The sequence below is a fragment of the Stenella coeruleoalba genome (genome assembly GCF_951394435.1).
Source record: "Stenella coeruleoalba genome assembly, chromosome: 17".
Classification (NCBI taxonomy): domain Eukaryota; kingdom Metazoa; phylum Chordata; class Mammalia; order Artiodactyla; family Delphinidae; genus Stenella; species Stenella coeruleoalba.
The window spans coordinates 44,782,774-44,801,579 of record NC_137163.1 but is presented as its reverse complement, the minus strand read 5'-3'; the positions used below and the strand labels follow the sequence as shown (position 1 = coordinate 44,801,579).

Sequence of the window (18,806 nt, the reverse complement as noted above, 5' to 3'; positions counted from 1 at the left end):
TAGCAAATTTCAATTGTACAATACAATACTGTTAAGTATAGTCACATTGCTTACTTACTTACGTACTTATTTATTTATTTATTTTTAACATCTTTAATGCAGTATAATTGCTTTACAATGGTGTGTTAGTTTCTGCTTTATAACAAAGTGAATCAGTTATATATATACATATGTTCCCATATCTCTTCCCTCTTGCATCTCCCTCCCTCCCACCCTCCCTATTCCACCCCTCTACATGGTCACAAATCATCTACTGATCCCCCTGTGATATGTGGCTACTTCCCACTAGCTATCAATTTTACGTTTAATAGTGCATATATGCCCATGCCACTCTCTCACTTTGTCACAGCTTACCCTTCCCCTCTCCCATATCCTCAAATCCATGCTCTAGTAGGTCTATGTCCTTATTCCTGTCTTACCCCTAGGTTCTTCATGACATTTTTTTTTCTTCTTCTTAGATACCATATATACATGTTAGCATACGGTATTTGTTTTTCTCTTTCTGACTTACTTCACTCTGTATGACAGACTCTAGGTCCATCCACCTCATTACAAATAACTCAATTTCGTTTCTTATTATGGCTGAGTAATATTCCATAGTATATATGTGCCACATCTTCTTTATCCATTCATTGGTTGATGGACACTTAGGCTGCTTCCATGTCCTGGCTATTGTAAATAGAGCTGCAATGAACATTTTGGTACATGACTCTTTTCGAATTATGATTTTCTCAAGGTATATGCCCAGTAGTGGGATTGCTGGGTTGTATGGTAGTTCTATTTGTAGTTTTTAAGGAAACTCCATACTGATCTCCATAGTAGCTGTATCAATTTACATTCCCACCAACAGTGCAAGAGTGTTCCTTTTTCTCCACACCCTCTACAGCATTTATTGTTTCTAGATATTTTGATGATGGCCATTCTGACTGGTGTGAGATGATATCTCATTGTAGTTTTGATTTGCATTTCTCTAATGATTAATGATGTTGAGCATTCTTTCATGTGTTTGTTGGCAATCTGTATATCTTCTTGGGAGAAATGTCTGTTTAGGTCTTCTGACCATTTTTGGATTGAGTTGTTTCTTTTTCTCTTATTGAGCTGCATAAGCTCCTTGTAAATTTTGGAGATTAATCATTTGTCAGTTGCTTCATTTGCAAATATTTTAACATTCTGAGGGTTGTCTTTTGGCCTTCTTTATGGTTTCCTTTGCTGTGCAAAAGCTTTTTAGTTTCATTAGGTCCCATTTGTTTATTTTTGTTTTTATTTCCATTTCTCTAGGATGTGGGTCAAAAAGCATCTTGCTGTGATTTATGTCATAGAGTGTTCTGCATATGTTTTCCTCTAAGAGTTTGATAGTGTCTGGCCTTACATTTAGGTCTTTAATCCATTTTGAGTTTATTTTTTATCCATTTTGAGTTTATTTTTGTGTATAGTGTTAGTGAGTGTTCTAATTTCATACTTTTACATGTACCTGTCCAGTTTTCCCAGAACCACTTATTGAAGAGGGTGTCTTTTCTCCACTGTATATTCTTGCCCCTTTATCAAAGATAAGGTGACCATAAGTGCGTGGGATAATCTCTGGGCTTTCTATTCTGTTCCATTGATCTATATTTCTGGTTTTGTGCCAGTACCATAGTGTCTTGATTAGTGTAGCTTTGTAGTATAGTCTGAAGTCAGGGAGCCTGATTCCTCCAGCTCCGTTTTTCATTCTCAAGATTGCTTTGGCTATTCGGGGCCTTTTTGTTTCCATACAAATTGTGAAAATTTTTGTTCTAGCTCTGTGAAAAATGCCAGTGGTAGTCTGATAGGGATTGCATTGAATCTGTAGATTGCTTTGGGTTGCAGAGTCATTTTCACAATGTTAATTCTTCCAATCCAAGACCATGGTATATCTCTCCACCTATTTGTATCATCTTTAATTTCTTTCATCAGTGTCTTATAATTTTCTACATACAGGTCTTTTGTCTCCTTAGGTAGGTTTATTCCTAGATATTTTATTCTTTTTGTTGCAATGGTAAATGCAAGTGTTTTCTTAATTTCACTTTCAGATTTTTCATCACTAGTGTATAAGAATTCCAGAGATTTCTGTGCATTAATTTTGTATCCTGCTACTTTACTAAATTCATTGATTAGCTCTAGTAGTTTTCTGATAGCATCTTTAGGATTCTCTATGTAGAGTATCATGTCATCTGCAAACAGTGACAGCTTTATTTCTTATTTTCTGATTTGGATTCCTTTTACTTCTTTTTCATCTCTGATTGCTGTGGGTAAAACTTCTAAAACTATGTTGAATAAGAGTGGTGAGAGTGGGCAACCTTGTCTTGTTCCTGATCTTAGTGGAAATGGTTTCAGTTTTTCACCATTGAGGACGATGTGGCTGTGGGTTTGTCATATATGGCCTTTATTATGTTGAGGAAAGTTCCCTCTATGCCTACTTTCTGCAGTGTTTTTATGATAAATTGGTGCTGAATTTTGTCGAAAGCTTTCTCTGCATCTATTGAGATCATCATATGGTTTTTCTCCTTCAATTTCTTAATATGGTGTATCACATTGATTGATTTACATATATTGAAGAATCCTTGCATTGTTGGAATAAACCCCACTTGATCATGGTGTATGGTCCTTTTACTGTGCTGTTGGATTCTGTTTGCTCGTATTTTGTTGAGGATTTTGCATCTATGTTCATCAATGATATTGGCCTGTAGTTTTCTTTCTTTGTGACATCTTTGTCTGGTTTTGTTGTCAGGGTAATTGTGGCCTTGTAGAATGAGTTTGGGAGTGTTCCTCCCTCTGCTATATTTTGGAAGAGTTTGAGAAGGATAGGTGTTAGCTCTTCTCTAAATGTTTGATAGAATTAGGTTGTGTTCTAACTTCATTGATTTACATGCAGCTGTCCAACTTTCCCAACACCCTTTGCTGAAAAGACTCCTTTCCCATTGTACCTTCTTGCCTCCTTTGTTGAAGATTAATTGACTGCGGTGTGTGTGTTTACTTCTGGGCTCTTTCTTCTTTTCCATTGATCCATATTCTGTTTTTGTGCCAGTACCACACTGTTTTATTACTGTAGCTATGTAGTATTCTCTGAAGTCTGGGATGGTTATGCCTCCTGCTTGGTTCTTTTTTCAGGATTGCTTTGGCAGTTCTGAGTCTTTTATGGTTCCAGATGAATTTTAGGGTTATTTGTCCTAGTTCTGTGAAAAGTGCCATTGGTAATTTGATAGAGATTGTGTTAAATCTGTAGATTGCTTTGGGTACTATTGCCATTTTAACAATATTAATTCTTCCAATCCAAGAGCATGTGATATCTTTCCATTTCTTTGAATCATTTTCAATTTCCTTTATTAATGTTTTATAGCTCTCAGCTTATGAGTCTTTCACCTTCTTGGTGAGGTTTATTCCTAAGTATTTTATTTTGGGGGTTGTGATTTTAGAAAGTATTATTTTTTGTTTGTTGTTTTCTTTTTACATTCTTTCTGATATTTCATTGTTGTTGTAAAGAAATGCAACTGACTTCTGTATGTTAATCTTGTATCTTGCTACATTACTGAATTCATTTATCAGTTTTAGCAGTTTTTGTGTGGAGTCTTTAGGGTATCATACAGTGTATCATCTATATATAATTACAATTTTACCTCTTCCCTTCCAATTTGGATACATTTTATTTCTTTTTCTTGTCTGATTGCTGTGGCTAGGACTCCCAATACTGTGTTGAATAGAAGAGGTGAGAGTGGGCAATGTTGCCTTGCTCCAGATTTTAGCAGGAAGGCTTTCAGCTTTTCACCTTTGACTATTATATTGGCTGTGGGTTTGTCATAAATAGTTTTTACTATTTTGAGATATGTTCCCTCTCCATCCACTTTGGTAAGAATTTTTATCATGAATGGATGTTGAATTTTGTCAAATGCTTTTTCTGCATCTATTGAGATGATCATGTGGTTTTTGTTTTTTCTTTCATTTATATGGTGTATCACATTGATTGATTTGTGTGTGTTGAACCATCCTTGTAAACTTGGGATGAATCCCACTTGGTCACGGTTATGATCATTTTCATGTGTTGTTGGATTTGGTTTGTTAATATTTTGTTGAGAAGTTTCGCATCTATATTCATCAAAAATATTGGCCTGTAATTTTTTTTTTCTGATGGTGTGTTAGTCTGGTTTTATTATCAGTGATATGGTGGCTTCATTAAAATGTCCTTGGGAGTGTTCCCTGCTCTTCAATTTTCTGTAAGAATTTGAGAAGAATTGATATAAATTCTTCTTTGTATGTTTGCTAGAATTCACCTGTGAAGCCATCTGGTCCTGGACTTTTATTTGTAGGGAGTTTTTAAATTACAGACTCTATTTCAGTTCTAGTGATCAGTCTGTTCAAATTATTTATTTCTTCTTGATTCAATTTTGGAGGGCTGTATGTTTCTAGAAACTTGTCCCATTTCTTCTAGGTCACCAAATTTTTGACATATAATTCATAGTATTCCCTTATGGTTTTTTGTTATTCTGTAGTATCAATTGTTATGTCTCCTTTTTCATTTCTTATTTTGTTTATTTGGGTTTTCTCTCTTTTCTTCTTAGTGAGCCTGGCCAGAAGTTTGTCAATCTTGTTTATCCTTTCAACGAATCAACTCCTGGTCTTACTGATTTTGTCCTATTTTTTAAATTTCTATTTTATTCATTTCCTCTCTAGTTTTTATTATTTCCTTCCTTCTTCTGACTTCAGGTTTTGTTTTTCTTCTTTTTCTAATTCTTTTAAGTGGTTGGTTAAGTTGTTTATTTGAGATTTTTCTTCTTTTTGGAGGAAGGCCTGTATTGCTATAAACTTCCCTCTAAGAATTGCTTTTGCTGTATCCCATAGACTTTGTATGGCTGTGTTTTCATTGCCATTTGTCTCAAGGTATTTTTTAATTTCCTCTTTGATTTCATCATTGACCCATTGGTTTTTTAGAAGCATGTTGTTTAGTTTCCATGGAATCATTTTTTTCTCATTTCCTTTTCTGTGGTTAATTTCTAGTTTCATGTTGTTGTTGTCAGAAAAGATGCTTGAGATATTTTCTATAGTCTTAAATTTGTAGAGGCTTGTTTTGTGCCCTAGTATGTGGTTAATTCTAGAGAATGTTCCATGTGCACTTGAAAAGAATGTGTAATCTGATTTTTTGGATGTAATGTTGTGAAAATATCAATTAAGTCTAACTGTCCTATTGCATCACTTAGGATCTCTGTTGCCTTATTGATTCTCTGTCTGGAAGATTTGTCCATTGATGTGAGTGGGGTGTTAAAGTCTCCTACTATTATTGTATTCCTGTCAATTTCTCCCTCTATGTCTGTTAGTATTTGCTTTATGTATTTGGGTGCTCCTATTTTAGGTACATATATGTTGATAAGTGTAAAATCCTTTTGTATTGATCCTTTTATCATTATATAGTGTCCTTCTTTATCTTTCTTTATAGCCTTTGTTTTAAAGTCTATTTTGTCTGATATGAGTATTGGGACCCCCACTTTCTTTTCATTTCCATTTGCATGAAATACCTTTTTCCATCCCCTGGCTTTCAATCTATGTGTGTTCTTTGCCCTAAAGTGCATCTCTTGTAAGCGGTATACTGTACACTCTTGTTTTTTTATCCAACCTGCCACTCTGTCTTTTGACTGGAGCATTTAGTCCATTAACATTTAAGGTAATTATTGATAGATATATATTTATTGCCATTTAAAACCTTATTTTCCCATTGATTTTATATTTCTTCTTTGTCCGTTTCTTTTTCCTTTTGTTTTTCCTTTCATCATTTGATGATTTTCCTTTTGTATTATACTTATGTTCTCTTTTTGGTTTTTGTGAATCTATTGTGTGTTTCTGACTTGTGGTTACACTGTTTTTCATGTATGTTAACTCCTTCCTATATACAGTTGCCTTAGACTGGTAGTCATATAGGCTCAAACACATTCTAGGGGAAAAAAAAATCCACATTTTCTTACTCTCCTCCCCCACATTTTATGATTTTGATGTCCTCTCTTACATCTTCATGTTCTTCTTTTTGCTATTCATTGTGGTTGTCATCACTTTCACAGAAAATATTTTAAAATATTTTGATTAAAATTTAAAACATTCTGATTAATTTTGATTAAAACATTTCATTAAAATGTTTTAATCTGTATACTGGTTTCTTTAAGTGATTATTTTCCAATTGTAATTTTCTTTTTCTTATAGATTCTTACTTCTTTTCTATTTAGAGAAGAACTTTCAATATTTCCTTTAGGATAAGTATAGTATTGCTGTATTCTTTTAATTTTTGCTTGTCTGGGAAGTTTTTTATCTCTCCTCTTCTAAAGGATAATCTTGCTGTGTAGAGTATTCTAGTTTGCAAATTTTTCCCTTCCAGGACTTTAAATATATCTTGACACTTGCTTTTGGCCTACAACGTTTCTGTAGAGAAATCAGCTGATAGTGTTAGTGGGGTTCCCTTGTAATTAACTCTTTGCTTTTCTCTTACTGCCTTTAGAATCTTCTCTTTGTCTTTAGCTTTTGACATTTTTATTATAGTATGTCTTAGTGTAGGTCTGCTTGGGTTTATCTTGTTTGGGACCCTCTGTGCTTCCTGTACATGGATATCTGTTTCCTTCTTTACATTTGGGAAGTTTTCAGCCATAATTTCTTCAAACACATTTTTGATCCCTTTTTGCTTTCTTTCCCTTCTGGAATCCCTATTTTGCATAGGTTGGCATAGTTTATATTATCCCATAGGTCTCTTGTATTGCTTTCTTCTTATTTTTTTTTAATTTGGCTTTCTGTCTTGATTGGACGATTTCCATTATTCCTTATTCCATTATTCCAGGTCACTTATTTGTTCTTCTGCATTATTCATTTTGCTATTCATTGACTTTAGCTCAGCTTTTATCTTGGCAAATGAGTTTTCTAATATTTCTTGGTTCATCTTTCTAGTTTCTTTTTTCTGTACTCTGCATTTCCATTGATACCCCTTCTTAATTCCTTCAGTATTTTCATTATCTCCTGTTTTAAATCAGTGTCTATCATATTGAATAGGTCTGCTTCATTGTTTGTTCTTTCAGGGGAATGCTCTTGGTCTTTTAACTGGGAGTGGTTCCTCTGCTTCATTTTACTTTTATTTCTCTCTGTGAGTTTAGGAGAAGCAATTATGTACTCTGGTCTTGGAGGACTCTTTATACGTGGGAGCATCCCTGTGTAGCTTGTATGGATTTAGTATTTTTGGTCTGAGGGCTTTTTTTAGTATGCATGCCTGGCACCTCTTTCCTCAGCATGTGCTGGTCATTATCCCCTTGATAGGTGGTATGCAGATGTGGCTACTGGTGCCCAGTCCTGGAGTTCTCAGTGGTGGCAATGGCTCAGGAATGGCCCTGGGACACAGGATGGGAGCAGAGGTGGCTCACAACCACTCCTGGAGTTTGGGCAGGTGGCAGTGGGGGCTCTCAACCACTCCTGGGGTCTGCAAGGGTGGCAGTGGTGGCTTGCAACCACTCTTGGCTTGCAATGACTCCTGGTATCTGGGAGGGAGGTGGCAGGAGCCCACAACTACTCCTGGATTCCAAGAGGGAGATAGCAGAGACCCATGACCACTCCTTGGGTCTGGGAAGGAGGAGGTGGGGACCTGTGGCCATTCTTCGGTCTGGGTGGGTAATTATTTTTATTTTAAACACCTGAAATTGTTCTTCCTTTTTGAATACATGTATACATGCACAAACAAACCTGTTCAAGCATTTGATCAAAATGTTAAAAATTAAAAGATATAATAACATACAAAATTGAAATGATTTGCTTCTCTTTTGTTTGTTCTTACCATTTTAGATGATGGAAAATTGTCCTTTGAAGAATTCAAAGCATATTTTGCAGATGGTGTTCTGAGTGGAGAAGAGTTACGTGACCTCTTCCATACCATTGATACACATAATACCAAGTAAGGAACTTTTTTTAAATCACTACATTCTGTAAATAAAGTAGAGAGGGCATGAACAAGTACATACCAATGAAACAGAGATGGAGTAAAGCTGTAGAGGACACATTCTGTAACATGCCTATGTTCAGTTCTGAGATAGCCTCTAACAATTGAAATGCTGTGAAAAACTGAATTTTGAACTGGAAAATAAAGATTTTCTGTAGGAAGTTCTCATAAAGAGTTTGCAGAATTAAAACAAAGCATAGGTTATAAATAATTCTAATTCTGCCATTAATAAGAAAGTAGGATTTTACCTTGTTTCTTAGATTTCATCTCAGTTTGCTTCATTTAAAAATTGTTCTAAGTCCATTTTTATGTTACTGTAGTAAAATAGGAAATTGCAGCAATTATCTGGACAATTCAGATGTGTGTGCTGAACTCCAAATCAGTGTTACCTGAGAGATGTAGGTAATGCGGGACACAGAATTTTCTCTGAGCAATCAAAGTATATAGTGATCTACTTGATTTATTTTAAAATCTAGCAAAATAAAATATGAGCTCTGAAAATTTGTAGGTTTAGCTGATGGATTTTTTTGAGTCATTTTACAAGAAATGATTTACTTAATTTTTGAAATTTAAAGTGCTTTATTATGTTGCACTATAGGCACAGCTATGATTACATTTCTAAAAAATATTTGCTTCTCATGATCAAGCAAAATATTTTAAAAATATTATTTATGTGACAAAAGAGGAAAATTTAACTTGCAAGTTAAAGAGGAAAATTTAACCAACAAGATATATTTTCAATGTTTTCCTTCTTTCTTTCCAAATATTTTCAAAGTGGTTATGTCACTATATTTAAAGTGATAAAAGGAAAAAAATATATAATGAAAAATATTTTACCCAACAAGGGTAACATTCAGATTTGAAGGAGAGATAGTTTTAAGACAAACAAAATCTAAAAGAGTTTGGTACTACTAAAATGTCTGTACAATAAATGTTAAAGGGAGTTCTCTAAGTGGCAAAGAAAGACCACAAACAGAAATATGAAAATTATGAAGGTAAAGATCTCATTAGTAAAGGAAAATACACAGCAAAGATGGTAGATCAATCACTCACAAAACTAGTAGGCAGGTTAAAAGACAAAAGTAGTAAAATCATCTAATCCACCATAAGTAGTTAAGGGATATTTTTTTAAATGCAAAATGTGAAATAAAAAATATTAAATGTTGGGTGGGGGTGCAGGTCTGTTAGAATGCATTTGAACTTAAGAGATCAGTAAAGTATAATTATCGTGTGTGTGTGTGTGTGTGTATATATATACACATATATATATTGTTATATATAAACTACATGGTAACCACAAACACAAATCTATAATAGATATACACACAAAATAGAGAAAGGACTCCAAAAATAACACTAAACATAGCATCAAGTCACATTGGAAGAGTGCAAAAGAAAAAGGAAGGAACAATAAAGAATTATAAAAATGAACTGAAAACAATTAACAAAATGGCAATTTATATGTACTTATCAATAACTACTTTAAATGTAAATGGATGAAATGCTCCAATCAAACAACACAGAGTGCCTGAATGGATACAAAAATAAGACCCATATGTATGCTGCCTACAAGAGACTTACTTCAGGTCTAAAGACACACAAAGACTGAAAGTGAGGGGATGCAAAAAGGTATTCCATGCAAGCAGAAATGAAAAGAAAGCCAGGGTAGCAATATTTATATCAGATAAAATAGACTTTTAAACAAAGACTGTAACAAGAGACAAACTAGGACATTACATAATCATAAAGAGATAAATGCAATAAGGAGATATAACATTTATAAATATATTTAAATCCAACATGGGAGCACCTAAATATATACAGTTATATATACTAAATAACTAATGAGTCACTGAAGAAATCAAAGAGGAAATCACACAAATGAAAATAGAAACACAACAATCCACAATCTGTGGGACACAGCAAAAACAGTTGTAAGAGGGAAGTTTATAGAGATACAAGCCTACCTCAGGAAAGAAGAAAAATCCCAGAGAAACAGCTTAATCTTACACCTAAAGGAACTAGAAAAAGAAATGCCAACAAAAATCTAATGTTAGTATGAAGAAAGCAATAATAATGAACATAGGAGAAATAAATGTAATAGAGACTAAAAAAGAGACAAAAAAAATCAATGAAACTAAGAGCTGATTCTTTGAAAAGATAAACAAAATTGATAAAACTTTAGACAGACTCATCAAGAAAAAAGGAGAGGTCCCAAATCAATAAAATAAGAAATTAAAAAAAGAGAGAGGTCCAAAATCAATAAAATAAGAAATGAAAAAGAAGTTACAACCCATGTTATAGAAATAGAAAGGATCATAAGAGATTGCTAAGAACAATTATACACCAATAAAATGGACAACCTAGAAGAAATGGATGAGTTCCTAGAAACATAAATATCCCAAGACTGAATCAGGAAGAAATAGAAAATATTAACAGACCTATTACCAGTAATGAAAAATAATCAGTAATAGAACAAACATAAGTTCAGGACTAGTTGGCTTCACAGGTGAATTCTCTCAAATATTTAGAAGAGTTAATGCCTATCCTTCTCAAACTATTCCTCCCCCCCCCAAAAAAAAATTGAAGAGGAAGGAATGCTTGTGAACTCATTGCAAGAGGCCAGCATTACCCTGATACCAAAACTAGACAAAGACCCCACAGAAAAAGAAAATGATAGGCCCATATCTCTGGTGAACATAGGTGCAAAAATCCTCAAAAAAATTTTAGCACATTGAATTCAACAATACATTAAAAGGATCAAACAACATGATCAAGTGGGATTCATCCCAGATTTATCCCCCAGATGCAAGGATGGTTTAATATCAGCAAATCAATTAATAGGATACACCACATTAACAAATGGAAGAGTAAAAATCATATGATCATCTAAACAGATGGAGAAAAACTTTTGACAAAATTCAACACCAATTTATGATTTAAAACCTCTCGACAAAATGGGTGTAGAAGTAATATACCTCAACATAATAAAGGCGTAAATAACTAATGCACAGCTAACATCATATTCAACAGTGAAAGGTTGAAACTTTTCCCACAAAGATCAGTAACAAGAAAAGCATGCTCAATCTACCACTCCTATTCAACATAGTACTGGAAGTCCTAGCCAAGGCAATTAGACTAGCAAAGGAAATAAAAGAATTCAGATTGGAAGGAATAAGTAAAACTGTCATTGTTTGCAGATGACATGATACTATATATAGAAAATCCTATATAGTATAGATACTATATATAGAAAATTCTAAACACACTGCCAAAAAACTACTAGAACTTTCAATGAATTCAGTAAAGTTGTAGGATAAAAAATTAACATACAGAAATCTGTTGCATTTCTGTACACTAAGAACAAACTATCAGAAAGAGAAATTAAGAAAACTATCTCATTTACAGTGGCATCAAAACTAATAAAATTCCTAGGTATAAATCTAACCAAGGAGGTAAAAGACCCATTTGGAAAACTATAAAACATTGATGAAAGAAATTGAAGATAACAACATACAAAGGGAAATATATACTGTGCTAAGGAATTGGAAGAATTAATATTGTTAAAATGTCCATGCCACCCAAAGCAATCTACAGTTTTAGTGTAATCCCTATCAAAATACCAATGGTAATTTCCACAGAACTAGAACAAATAATTCTAAAATTTGCCTGGAAACACAAAGGACCCTGAATAATCTAAACAATTTTGAGAAAGAAAAACAACACTGGATGTATCCCACTCCCTCATTTCAAACTATACCTCAAAGCTACAGTAATCAAAACAGTATGGTACTGGCATGAAAACATAGATCAGTGGAACAGAATTAAGAGCCCAGAAATAAACCCATGTTTATATGTTCAATTAGTCTACAACAAAGGAGGAAAGGACATACAATGGAGAAAAGACAGCTTCTTCAATAAATGGTATTGGGAGAACCAGACAGCTACTTACAAAATAATCAAACTGGACTACTTTCTCATGCCATATAAAAAATATACTCAAAATGGATTAAAAACATAAATGTAAGGCCTTAAACCATAAAACCTTTAGAAGATAACACAGGCAGTATGCTATTTGACATTAGTCGTAGCAATATTTTTTTGGATTTGTCTCCTCAGGCAAGGGAAACAAAAGCAAAAATAAATAAATAAGACTACATCAAACTAAAAAGCTTTTACACAGTGAAAGAAAATATCAGAAAAATGAAAAGGTAGCCTACTGAATGTGAGAAGATATTTTCAAACTATATATTGGAAAAGAAGTCAGTATCCAAAATATACAAGGAACTCATACAACTCAACCTCAAAAAAAAACAACCAAGTAAAAAAGGGCAGAGGACTTGAATAGATATTTTTCCAAAGAAGAAATAAAGATGGCCATCAGACACATGAAAATATGCTCAAGGTCACTAATTATCAGCAAACTGCAAATGAAAACCACAATGAGATATCACCTCACACCTGTTGAAATGGGTACTATCAAAAATACAACCAATAGCAAATGTTGGTCAGGATGTGGAGTAAAGGGAAACCTTATGCACTCTTGGTGGGAATGCAATTTGGTACAGTTACTATGAAAACATAGTGTAGAGTTTCCTCAAACAATTAATGATAGAGCTACCATACAATCTAGCTATTTCACTTCTGAGTATTTTTCTGAAGAAAACAAAATCAAAAAGATACATGCACCCCCATGTTCACTGCAGCATTATTTACAATAGCCAAGATTTGGAAGCAACCTAAGAGTCCATCAAAAGATGGATGAATAAGGAAGATGTGGTACATACATACAATATAATACTATTCAGCCATAAAGAGAATAAAATTTTGCCATTTGCAACAATATGGATGGACTTTTGGAGGATATAATGCTAGATGAAATAAGTAAAATAAGGAAGGCGAATAATGTGTGATATCACTTACATGTGGAATCTAAAAATTACAACAAACTAGTGAATATAACAAAAAAGAAGCAGACTTACAGATGTAGAGAACAAAATAGTGGTTGCCAATGGGGATAGAGAGGGGAGAGCATCAATATAGGGTTGGGGGACTAGAGGTACAAAATATTATGTATAAAATGAATAAGCTACAAGGATATGATGACAGCATAGGGAATATAGCTAATATTTTATAATAACTGCAAATATTGTTAAAAATTGTGAATTGCTATGAGTCATGGGGATGAATTGTACTGCATGAGGAATACAGTCAATAATATTGTAATAACATTGTATGATGATAAATGGTAACTAGATTTACTGTGATCATTTAGTAATGTATAGCAATATTGAATCACTATGTTGTACACCTGCAACTAATCTAGTCAATTATTCTTCAACATCAAAAGAAGTGTTTTCACTTATCAGAAAGCCAGCATGTCCACATTTTTCAGCCAGTTAGAGGAATACATTAAGAAATTAGCATAATTCCTTGTAGAAGAGATTCACAGCACAGGCAGGGAGAATGATCCCCTGGAGGCAAAAATGATTCTTCCAGTATAGCAATTTGGAGTTCCAGATTGTCAGGATAGACCAAACAGTAGACCAGATGGAAGTTTTGCTGTTATATCAGACAGTGAACACACAGGAAAGTTTCTTGGGGCCTGCAGGTGGAAGCCTGTGATAGAGATGGACAACTGATGTCTTCAGATCAGGTGTTCCTTATTCCAGACTAAAATAATTTTTTTGGATGCTGAGCACTGGTATTTCAACCTAGTACTTGTTAAATCACTGAAGCACATTAAAGCAAACAAACAAACAAAAAAATTACCACCTACAAAAAATCATAGTTCATCTTGAGCTAGACTTGAAAGTTTAAAATTTTCTTTCTTAACCTAACATGAAACTTTTCTCTCTAAAGTTTCACTTAATTTGTTCAATTTCTTAGGGCCATGCAGAATATGAATATTTTATAACAAGTCTTTCTAATATTTGAAGACAGTTTTTATGCACCAATAATGAGATAAAGTCCCATAATAATTGGAGAGTAATAATATCAAAGGGTTTGTTTTAGATGATAGAATTTTATTCCTTCTGAAACAGGAAAATCCGTTCATTTTATACTTGTGCATAACAGTTAAATTTTAAAGCTTGATTAGTTGGTTGATGAAACCGCCTTCTCCCTTGAGTTACCCATTACCCTCCTTAAGTAGACACATTTTATGGGCATTAGGAAAAGAAGGCAGGATCAGTACCCAAGGAATAAGTATTTAGTAGGTTGGTCTGAAGACCAAAGCCTGCACTGCATTATGACTAGAAAGGTCATTCCAATTCCAATAGCTCCAATAGTGGGTAAGAGAGATCTCCCTATTAACGTAGCCTATACATCTTCAACTAGCACTGAACGCTAAGAGAGCAGCACCAAGTGCCTGGAGGATAGGGCAGACCCCAGTCCCAAGTGCTAAGCTAAGGAAGTATGGCATGACTTAGAGTCATGAAATCAGAAAATGGAAAAAGGTGGTGTAGCTGTATGTCAAGAGAGCACAGTGAAAATCAAAGTCCAAAGAATACAGGCTAAAGTGTGGTGGACACACTGGCTGTGTCAGGGTTGAGTTTTAGCAGTATAGATTGGGCAAAGGAACACTGGCAGAAGAGTACTCCAAATATTCAGATGAAGCCCAAACTGCCCATGAGCAAACTCACAGAGAACGAAGAGTCCAGATGGAGCATTTTATGATCAAGACTTACCTGTTAGAACCAGATGGTGGGCTGGCCTCTGTCCAGGCATTAAGTTGCCTCTTTGGCATAAGCAGACAAAGCCCAACAGATGTATACTGTTTTCCACAGAGAGGCACAAGTTAGCTGACACATGTGGTCAATGATGTTAGTTTAGCATGCTTATATGCCAAATGAGGCATGGCGCCAGAGGAGCCAAGGAAACTAAGGAGGGAGAGAATAACATTCTTTTTATAGATTTGCCTCAACTTCTCCTAAGCCTTACTTAGCAGAGTTCACAGCAGGGCAGAAGATGTACTAGGAAGGACTTTACTGGTTGTGAGTGACAGAAACATAAATTAAGCTGACTTAAAGAAATAATTATCTGGTTCATGTATCTGAAAAGTCCAGAGGTAGGCTTCATGTGTGTTGGAGTAAAGTGCCCAAACAGTGGTGCTAGGAATCTGTCTATCATCTCTCACCTCTTCTTTCTCTATGTTGGCTATTCTCTTGTGCAGACTCTCTTGCTGAGAGGTCAAGATGGTTACGAGAGGCTCAAGGTTCATATTGCCACCACCTTGGCAAACGCCAAGAGGCTGGTTTTCTTTCAGAGTAGTACCAGCAAAATTCTGGTCTTGAATTATGTTAGCCTGGCTTGGAGCTCATACACATCTCTGGAAAATCACTGTTTTCAAGGAAAAAATAAAGTGAAAAGGAACCAGGATGCTATTATCAAAATAAAGGGGAATAAATTCTGGGCAGGCAAAACTTGAGTCCCCTGTAGATCAAATAACCACCTACTTAGCCTCAAAGACTTCCACTTACCATCTCATATTTTAGAGGACAAGGAGCTTGGTAGAGTTTCAACTCCAGAGAGCTCCTACAAAGTGTGGAGTCAATCTGGAAAATCTGAAGCTATTTATATGGGAAAAGATTGAAGCCAGGGAGAAATCTTTGTTTTAATAGGCATCCTAGTTCCATTGAGCTATGCAGGACCCTAGCCCTCTACACCTGCCTCTCTTCTTGACCATCTGATTGTGTCTATTCTCAATGTTGCTGTTTTCCCATACTCCACTAGAATCATGCCTATAATCCCCCTTCTTTTTCCTTATGGTCCTACCAAGTCTCTGTATTTGCAGATACTGCAAAAAACTTAGGCAGACTTAGTGAGTAACACCTGGTCTTTTTTCTCTTAGTATTTCTCCATAATCACCTAACAGATTTTCTGGGCAGTTGTCACATATCACATTATCCTTATTTTTTTTAATTTAAAAATTAGAAAGAACTGAGTATATAACTAAGAGAAGCACTATTTGATTACATCCTATAGAGGTATACTTTTTGCCACATTCTTAGAGACTGAAAATAGAAGTCTTACAACCTTACCAAGACTCACTCTAATCTATAACCAGTTCTCCAGTTATTGATTCCATTTCGTCATTGGAACTAACCTGTAGTCATCAAATTTCCTTATTATTCACTCAATTTTTAAATGTGCCTTTCACTCCAATAATTTCTGAAATCCATTTATTTTCTTTGAGCATATCTACTTCATGAAGATATGGAGAGAATAAAACAAGCTACTTCTTAAGAGTTACATTTAAAATTATTTTCTTTCCTGTGAAGGCATTTCATTGGCACCACCACAATTTCCTCCTAAATCAGACCATTCCACAATTTGCAGTGCTGACTGGGGCTGAGGACTGTTCCTTGTAGGGAGAGTGAGGAATCAACAAAGTCTACATAATAATTAAGAAGATTAGCATAGTTTGAGGGATTTATAAAGAAGACAATTTTAAGGAGATTTTCTTTAAAGTGACAGGAAATGGTTTCTCCTTAGTTATAATTGCTGAAAAAATAATTGGTTCTAATTTTCTCTGACAAAGATGATAGACAAGCCAAATTTTGTATCAAGACAATATGTATATAATTTCTAAAAAATATGGAATTTCTAAAGGAAATGTTTAATTTTTAATTAAATAAGGAAATACATTTATTGAATGACTATATGGCAGGCACTTACTTGCATCATCTTATTTAATCTTCACAAAAAAACAAATAACAAGGTATTATTAGTATTATTATTATTCACAGCCTACAGTTAAGGAATCTGATACAGAAATTTAAGTGATTTGACCAAGGTTACACAGACAGTAGTGTAAGTCCTGGAGATTATTTCATGGCAACCTGAAAACAAAACTCAAAGCTCTTTCCATTGTCATGCCACCTCAGTAAATTTTCAGATTTTTAGCTATTTATTTTGTATATCAGAAATCAAAAGATTCCAAGGCCAGCTTTTAAACTCACTTTCAGGTATTTCATTCTTGATGAAAAGATGCTTGATTCTTTCCAGCAGTAGAATATATTTGGATGTGCAGCATAGAGGTAATTGCTTTAATTGCTGCCTTTATCTCTCCTCTTTTTATATCCATAATGTAGGATTTTTACAGTGTAGGAGTTGTTACAATGTAGCAATGTTATTCTTTTTCTCTGTGGACATTATTTCTTTCTTGGAACATTTCCCTCCCTCCATCCTACCTTTACATTTGGAATTTTGGACTTACTCCTCTTGGACTTACTCCTCTTACTACTCTCCATCCCATCACTCTGCACTTACCTCATTTTCTCCATTGTTCTTCAGAGCACTCACAGAGTTTTACTGTTTCAATTAGTCATTTTTATTAAAGACCTTTGCTTCCAAATTTTTTCAGATATTTTATATTTTTAATATTATCTAGAGAATTATTCTCTGCTTGTCACCTCTTCCTCCCAATAAAGAACTTGAATTCTCTTTTTATCTTTTGTTTTTTAATAAATTTATTTATTTTTGGCTGTGTTGGGTCTTCGTTGCTGCACATGGGCTTTCTCTATTTGCAATGAGCAGGGGCTACTCTTCGTTGCGGTGAGTGGGCTTCTCATTGCAGTGGCTTCATTGTTGTGTAGTACAGGCTCTAGGCACATGGGCTTCGGTAGTTGTGGCATGCAGGCTCAGTAGTTGTGGCTCATGGGCTCTGGAGCTCAGGCTTAGTAGTTGCAGCACATGGGCTTAGTTGTTCCTCGGCATGTGGGATCTTCCTGGACCAGGGCTCGAACCCATGTCCCTTGAATTTGCAGGTGGATTCTTAACCATTGCACCACCAGGGAAGTCCCCTCTTTCAATCTTAACTGTACTCTGTCTTCCCATCAGCCATGATAAAATTGCTAATGGTGAAGCAAAATCTATTACTGCTTAAAATAAAAATTGTCTACTGAGGAATCAAGGCGAATTATTTATTCACCTAACTGCAGTGTTCTTTCTTACTTGCCAATACCCACCAAGTGGGTGAAATCAAATCAGTAAAATGTTAACCCCAATCTTTAAAAAATATGTGATGCTCACTTCTTGGACAAGTCTCCATCTCTCATCTCCCATGTCCAATGCACCAATAAATTCTGTCCTTATTCCCCTCCAGTTTATTAATCCTATGAATCCAACTATTCCCTTTATTGTCACCACATTCCCTAAGTACCTTCTTTCTCTTTTTTACAACTATACTATTCTCAAAAATGATCTGTTTGATGGAAGAGTTACAATTGTTTTTCTCTGTGACATTTTGAGATTATAAAATTCTTGAAATAAATACAAATAACCTCAAAGTCATTGCTTACTTCTTCTCCGCGTATGCGGGCCTCTCGCTGTTGTGGCCTCTCCCGTCGCGGAGCACAGGCTCCGGATGCGCAAGCTTAGCGGCCATGGCTCACGGGCCCAGCTGCTCCGCGGCATGTGGGATCTTCCCGGACCGGGTCATGAACCCGCGTCCCCTGCATCGGCAGGCGGACTCTCAACCACTGCGCCACCAGGGAAGTCCCATTGCTTACTTCTTAAATGAATATTTTTAAAGAGCAATTTCTTTAGGAAAATACTTTCCCTCCACAATAAAATTTATATAAATAACATATGCTTCCTATAAAAAAAGAACTCAAACAGTATAGAAATCATAAGAAAGAGCAGAAAAGGACACCTGAAATTTCATCACTTTGAGATAACTACCCATAGCATTTAGTTACCATTACTTCCAATGTGTGCATTCAGTTTGTTTGTTTGTTTTCCACAAATGACTTTATTTTATTTTAACATCTTTACTGGAGAATAATTGCTTTACAATGGTGTGTTAGTTTCTGCTGCACAACAAAGTGAATCAACT

General features: G+C 34.9%; 1 protein-coding gene across 2 annotated transcripts in view; it reads left to right on the top strand.

The window, feature by feature from the left end:
* Positions 1–18,806, top strand: part of NECAB1 (N-terminal EF-hand calcium binding protein 1) — a 279,489-nt gene that overhangs the window by 74,664 nt on the left and 186,019 nt on the right. For both annotated transcript variants that reach the window (XM_079901334.1, XM_079901335.1), the window contains exon 3: positions 7,813–7,921. In XM_079901334.1, the coding sequence (XP_079757460.1) occupies positions 7,813–7,921 (109 nt within the window). The remainder of the gene's footprint in view (positions 1–7,812; positions 7,922–18,806) is intronic.